The sequence below is a fragment of the Myxine glutinosa genome, unplaced genomic scaffold, assembly GCF_964187855.1.
Source record: "Myxine glutinosa unplaced genomic scaffold, kmMyxGlut1.1 SCAFFOLD_329, whole genome shotgun sequence".
Taxonomy (NCBI): domain Eukaryota; kingdom Metazoa; phylum Chordata; class Myxini; order Myxiniformes; family Myxinidae; genus Myxine; species Myxine glutinosa.
The window spans coordinates 105,795-113,166 of NW_027616446.1; the positions used below are offsets into that span (position 1 = coordinate 105,795).

At 42.1% G+C, this 7,372-nt stretch overlaps 1 protein-coding gene across 1 annotated transcript; it reads left to right on the top strand.

The window, feature by feature from the left end:
• The first annotated feature begins 205 nt into the window (after positions 1-205).
• LOC137418645 (uncharacterized) lies at positions 206-4,563 on the top strand. The gene is made up of 2 exons (XM_078768743.1): positions 206-1,496; positions 4,058-4,563. Exons 1-2 carry the CDS (start codon positions 206-208, stop codon positions 4,204-4,206), a joined length of 1,440 nt encoding a protein of 479 aa, XP_078624869.1. The 3' UTR covers positions 4,207-4,563.
• Positions 4,564-7,372: the final 2,809 nt, after the last annotated feature.

A 7,372-nucleotide genomic window follows, 5' to 3' on the forward strand; every position in this document is an offset into this window, starting at 1 on the left:
GGACTCTGGAAATTTGAGTTGCCATGGGTGACAAAGACAAGGCGACCCATAAGGCCTCAATTGCATCTCACCTGCCCAAGTTATCTTACATTGGCTCCAATCAACGGGATCCATTCTGCGCAGACCCCGAAGGCCTCAGTCCTCCTGCACAATGTCTGATTCGTCCTTCTCACCCTGTTTCAGCCCCTTGTATTGAGGAAAACAAATGGGGACCAAGAAACGTGGAATATTTCGTGCTTTTTCTTTTACATTGCATCGACAGCGTTATAGCTTCGGACAATGGAGCCGTGATTCTGGAAATCACAATGAACGTCGGTCTTTGCACGATTCTTCGGAGTCCAGTAAGGGCTTCCCATCTAACGGTACACATTCCTATGACGGTAATAAGACCTGGAATAGTAAGACCCCTCAGAAGCAGCACAGAATAGTCAGTGGGTCTACAAGGGGTTCCTCCTTAAAACGAGACTCTCTTCTTGCTTTAGGACCATTTTGGGGTTGCTTGCAGCAGTCACGATCAGAAGATAATAATGATGATGATGTTCTGAAAAGTCTTCCGAATTTCAAAGTCACTGAGACACAAATTGCCCACAATGTCAGTGATGGGAGCTGCGAGACCTCGAGTTGCAATGTATCAAGCAAAGGTAGACTAGGTCCCGTGACCAAAATTTTAAATTGCAAAGCTTCAATGGAGAACGTTTGTGAGGTATGGAGCCTAAAAAGCAGGAGTAGTGGAAACTATGAGAACGTCGTCACAGTTCCACAAACACATCATCAGGATGAAAATGAACCACTCGTACAGAATAATGGCACCAACGTAGTAGAGGAACTCGATACTATGGCGGGCATAGCTTCCAAAACCAATCGGCTGCATTTGGTGGCTAACGGCAATGAATCAAACCAACCCTGCAAGCACAAGGTTGCAGACATTGTTGAACATGCAGCAGTGCAAGAGATGTTCAGTGTTGAGGATGTTGACACCGTGACTGAGACCCCTGAAGTTGATTTGGAGACGGTCAGTTTTTCAGATATTGAAAAAGACATTGGTTTCCCAAGCTTGGCACTACAACAAAGCGACTGTGACATGCAGGGCTCCGTCGATGCACTACCTTCAATACCCGAGAGTCCAGGATCCTCCCGTAGCACTGACAGCGCATTGATGGAAGATTTTGTGCATGGAGAAAATGGAAAACCAGAAGGTGGGGCTGAGAGAGACATTCTCATTTGGAACGCCATCGTTTTGCCTCAAGGACAAGAGAAATACACAAAGTTAACATCTGTTCCCTCTTCTCTGGTAAAGCTTGAGTCCTGCCCTGATGAGGTTTTGCTTGATGCCGATGAAAGTAGTTGGGCCACGTGTCGTCTGGAAGTGAGTGACGATAAGGACATGGCCGCTACCGTCGAGTTGCCCACATCCAAGAGTGGAATGGATTGCTCTGAACAAATTGGTGGCACTGGGACAAAAGTTGTCGCAAAATGGCTGCAGTTTGGGAATGCAGGTTTGTTTTACTGAGTTGCATTTTATTTTACTTGTTTTGTTTTTAAATACACATTGCCTTCAAAAAGTGTTTTACCCTTGATTTTTTTTTTTCACATTTTGTTGTGTAACAGCCTGAATTAAAAATAGATTTTTTTTTGTCACTAACAAAATACCTCATAATGTCAGTGGCATTTCCCTTTTTTAGAATTTCTAAAAGAGCAATTGAAAATGAAATACAGAAATATCTAATTTATATAAGTATTCAGCCCCTGAGTCAATACTTCGTAGAAGCGCCTTTGGCAGCGATTACAGCTCCAAGTCTTCCTGGGTTTGTCTATATCAGCTTTGCACATCTGGATATATGGAGTTTCTCTCATTCTTCCTTGTAGATTTGCTCAAGCTCTGTCGAGTCTAAAAGAGAGCATCAGTGAACAGCAATCTTCAAGTCTTTTCCACAGATTCTCAATGGGATTCATGTCTGGGCTTTGTCTGGGCCACTCAAGGACTTTCACATTCTTGTTCAGAAACCATTCCAGTGTTGCTTTGGCTGAATGCTGGGGGTCATCGTCCTGTTGGAACATAAAATCTTCACCGCAGTCCAGGTTATTTTGCACTCCGAAGCAGGTTCTTCTCAAATATATGTCTGTATTTGGCTCCGTACATCAATCCTTATATACTTACGAGTCTCCCAATCCTCATCACTGAAAAGCATCTCCATAGTATGATGCTTCACAGTAGGGATGGTGTTAGATGCGTTCTGCTCGTTTTCTGCCAGACATAGCGCTTTGCATTCAGGCCAAAGAGCTCAATTTTCTTCTCGTCAGGCAACGGAATATTTTGCCTGATGGTCTGAGTTTTTCACTTGCCTTTTTGTAAGCTCCAGGCGTCCTTTCATGTGCCTTTTCTCAGGAGTGACTTGCATCTTGCCACTCTCCAATAAAGCCTAGATTTGTGAGGTTCTGCAGAGACTGTTGTCCTTCCAGCAAGTTCTCCCATCTCAGCCAAGGAACTCTGTAGTTCTGTCAGTGTGCCATTGGGTTGTTGGTCGCCTCCCTGATCAAAGTCCTTCTTGCCCGGTTGCTCAGTTTGGTCGGACGGCCAGCTCTAGGAAGTGTCTGGGTAGTTCGATATTCTTTCCATTTCCTAACGATGGAGCTCACTGTGCTCTTGGAAACTTTCAACAATATAAATTGTTTTATCCCCTTCCCCAGATCTCTGCCTCCTCACAATTCTATATCTGAGTTATACGAACAGTTCCTTGGACTTCCTGGTAGAGTTTATGCTCTGACATTCACTGTCAACTGTGAGACCTTATATGGACAGGTGTTTCTTTCTAAATCATGTAAAATCAATTTAATTGTGCGGACTCCAATTTGAAGTTGTAGAGATGTCTGAAGGATGATCAAAGGAAATTAGATGCACCTGAGCTCAATTTGGAATGTCATAGCAAAGGGGATGAATACTTATTGACTCGAGACATTTCTGCTTTTCATTTTTAATTATTTTGCAAAAAATTGTCAAAAAAAAAAATCGACTTTGACATTATGGGGTATTATGTGTAGATCAATAACAAAACAAATCTCAATTTAATCCATCTTAAGTTCAGGTGTGTGTGTGTGTGTGTGTGTGTGTGTGTGTGTGTGTGTGTGTGTGTGTGTGTGTGTGTGTGTGTGTGTGTGTGTGTGTGTGTGTGTGTGTGTGTAATGGAATATTCTTTTTGTGGAAAAATTTTCAACATCTGAGATTGATTGTTCTTCTGATTGCAAATTGCATAAAAAATTGTTGTTTCGTGGTTAATATGGATTGGTAGTTCTTGTGGCTTATTTTTAAATACTCAAAATGAAAAGTTGTTTTATTTTGAGAAGATTTTACTGAAAACAACGTTTTTATCCTCTTTCTGAAGTCTTCTTGCTTGGTGAGCTTGTCTGCGTTATTGATGTAACGTTTGATGGGTTATGGTGCCATATTGTTCCCACTGGCTTTTCATCCCAGAGACTGTGGACTCGAGTCCAACACACTATTCAGGAGTTGATCTGTAATGTTCTGTAAATGAACATAATCCCAGGAGAATGGCCATGGCAAATGAACAATCCATAAATGCTCGGCCATATTACTAATGGCAGCCAGGAAGTGGGTATTCTGCCCGCCCTGCTTTCTCTTGTCAATATTTAATGCCAGTGCACGCTTCTGGTTGATTTTTTATGTCCAGAAACCAATGGTGCACGAGGTTGAAACCACTACTGATGAGGGCAGCTCTGCCGACATCCTCAGAACAGATGACAAAAGACAGCTTAAAAGGAGTGGTGTGTTGCATCACATGTGTCATGTGACCATTTAAATTTAAGTTGTGCACACTTTGTAGAGCAAGATGTTCATTGTCTACCTAGATGTTGTGTTATTCGCCAGGTAGATGACATTTGAGAGTACAATAAGGTGCTAGGTTCATACATCTTGCTTTTTGTTGATTAACATTGTATGATTATTTCATACAATGTTAATCAACAAAAAAAGCAAGTTGTATGAACCTTGAACCCTTTATGAACCTAAAGGTGGTTTAACATTGTATGATTATTTCCCTAGATTCAGGAGAACAGGAAGGACGTGATCAAAAGCAGGTGAACGTGAACATTCAGGCTTATTCGGATGAAGTGAAGCAGAAAGAGGAGGATGTGAAGAGGATTCGAGCAGCAAGCGTCGCTTCATCTTCTGGGGTGAACAGCATTGTATAGGCTCTGGGGGGATGCTTGTGTACATCTCTCTTCTACGGCAAAACTTTTGATTTTCCTGTTCTATATGTTGAGACCCTTGGAAAAAATCTGGGTAACACTCCCAGATCAAGTACGTTTTTTCTGCACACCCCAATACGTGATTATGACTTGAGGCCAATTAGCCGAAATAGCCAAATTCAGTTTTCATGGAATAATTCAAGAGTAGGCAGCTTTAGATTCAAATGTAACATTTATTTATCATGTTTAGACATAACTAACACATTTTTAGCATGGTTCAATACTATAAACTGTCTTTTTTAGGAAAAAAAAACACGTCATTTAGCTTCTTTTTCTCCAAAAATCACTTTCAGTTTGAAAGGCGCTCAAAATCCGATCACCTCTCATACACCCAATTATGTAGATAAAGCAACCAAAATTTGTCAGAAGCTTCCTTATGAAGCCCTTTAATAATTCCATGCATCATATTTATGATTCATTATATTGTATAGTGACAGTGGGGTCAAATGTTAACAAAGGTTACCCCTACCCCAAAAAGCGGTATAAACCAAAATTGGTTAAATTGGTCTAACTTTAGAAGTAAGTGTGATATTCGGCTGATTTTGGTGTCTATGTATGGGTTTTTGATAGCAAGCTATTCATTGGAACCATAATCAACCCCTTTTGAATACACCTAATTTGCATAATTTCAAAATGGCCGCCAAACACCTCCTGGCAATGATGTTGACTAAATTTCGCTCAAAATTCAGCTTAAGCAAAACTATTACACTTACATAGCTTAAGGATTCATGAATTAAAATCATAACATGTCCACAAACCCAATATAACTGTCATAACAAGGAAGCGCGTGCTGTCAATTACCACCATTTACCACCCGTGCAACTTCAATACATGTACTCTTTATCAAGCGACAGGATTCTTGCAGGCATCAGGGGAAGCCTTTTTGCAATGACAAAAATTTACACATTTGATTATGGCGGTCCTACAGGGGCATGTTGACCTGGCACACTTAGTGCATGAACAGACAACTGTCCAATGTGATTCTAGAGTTTTCCACGTTGTCTCAGGTATCAGCTGTTCCTTGTCATGCGTATAACCACAATCCTCTGGCTTAAGTGCGATCACATTTTCAGAATCTTGATGAAGCTCCAAAGCATGCATGATATTGTAGGCATTGAAAAAGCTACGCTTCATGTGTGGCAGGAGACCTTGGCTGGTTGGTGGCAGGTTGTGATGAGAACTCCCTTTGACATGATGGAAGATCTCCGCACGCAAGTTCGAAAATTTATTCGCATCGCTTTTTGGTTTCAGTACTTTGACCAAGTAGGATTCTGCATTCTTGATCAAAGGCTGAGAAAGGGTCGGCAACCCTCCAAAGTGCTTCAATAACCTTTCTGGCTCGGCATTCAAGGTGGCTTTCTTGGTCCCAACTTTGCTAGTGATATCACATCCTGTAAGACTGTGTACGGCAGGAAGAACAGCACAGAGTTGACATCCGATGCGCTCGAACAAGGTATGAAGGGGCACATACCGAGTGCTATCTCCAACTCCAGCTCGTACCCACAGCTCCTCTAGGTCATGTTGGAGAAAGACAGGCATGTGGTGGAGCAAGGCAACAACTACATCAGTATCATTGGAGATGACAACACATATTTTGTGTCCTTCTTTGAGCGCGTCCAAAACATGAAGGAGTATGCGAAGATCCGCCTCTTCAAATGTGGATTGAAGGTGTACCAGTGCGCTCTCATCTCCGTTGTGCATTTTCATACATTTCCAATCCTCGTTCTCTCTTGTCACCTGTCCGAGTACAGTTGGGTACTGACCGGTATTTGCAATATTTGAACGAACATGGCTGCAGATCAGTTTTTCAAGGAGAAGTTTGTTGTTGATGGAAGGCCAGAATGTGTTCATATCCTTAGGTAGTGGTGTTGATGGCTCTATTGAAGTATATTCGATGGGTAGAGTGTCACTTCGCCTTTTCCTCTCGCTGTCCTTCATTGATGGATCATCAGAATACATGTCAAAGACATAGTCAGTCTGCCCAAACCGATGATATATGGCCGAAAATGACATGAAATTTGATAGAAGGTCATTGAATTTGGAGAGTTTCGTAACATTAACCTTTCGGATTGTGGCCATGATGTCAACTACAAATGATGCGTCTTTCCGATGACTATATGTAAATTCTTCCGGTTTTAGGTGCGTCTCCAACTCCTTCAGTAGCTGGCTCTTTGCTGGTTTAGTCATCATTCCTGCATCATCAAACAACACTGGGGAGGGAACAACATCGTACTTTAAGAGATCATCAGTGGTGAGGCCACGCTCCCGAGCTATTTCTATGTTTCTCTCAGCGATGTTCATCTCCTTCACTGTCGTCTTGGTAGTCTTCTGTGGCTTCTTTCGAAGAGTTTTCATCGTCTTCAAGTTTGTGTGGTGAATGGTACTGCTTATTCGTTCAGTCTTGGTGACAAACCTTTCCTTTCTGAATTTCAGGTACTTCTCTTTTCCTTTTGAAAAGGCATTGAGCATGTCAGTTTTTATATCATCGGACATAACCTCTTTTGTCACAAAGTTTTGTAGTGTTTTGGAAGCGTCTAGAGACAGAGGGGACCCCTTCTCTTCAATGAATCTCATCATCTCCTGAATATGTCCTTCTTTGCGGTTCGTTGTGGCTTGAGATGATTCGTGGTGGCTGTAAGTCTCATGTGTCCTGTCAATCACATCACTGTATTGCCGATGTAGGTTCTTCACTGCCATCATTTCATGGTATATTAGGTCCCACTGGGCGACATACTGTTTTTGCATTGCATGTCCAATGACTCTATCGCTGCACTTAGATGAAAGGTTAATGCTTTGCTCTAATTTCTGGTCTCCTCCAACAGCGGTGAATCGGCCAGGTATCTCTCTGATTGAAAAATTGCCTTTGGCAAATTGTTCATGAACTGATGGTGCAGTCTCAGGTAGACGTCGCATGTCTTCAAGGTAGAGAGAACACCATCGCAAGTAGTTGGTCGAATCGAATGCCGCAAACAGGTTCAATGCACGCTGGACAGCGTCAAGATGCAGTTCCCAAATCCCTTCACGATCAGCTCTCAACAGATCACGGACAATATCCATCATTTGCAAGAACTGAGTCCAGAACTTGAAGTTTTCATTGGTATCAGACCGT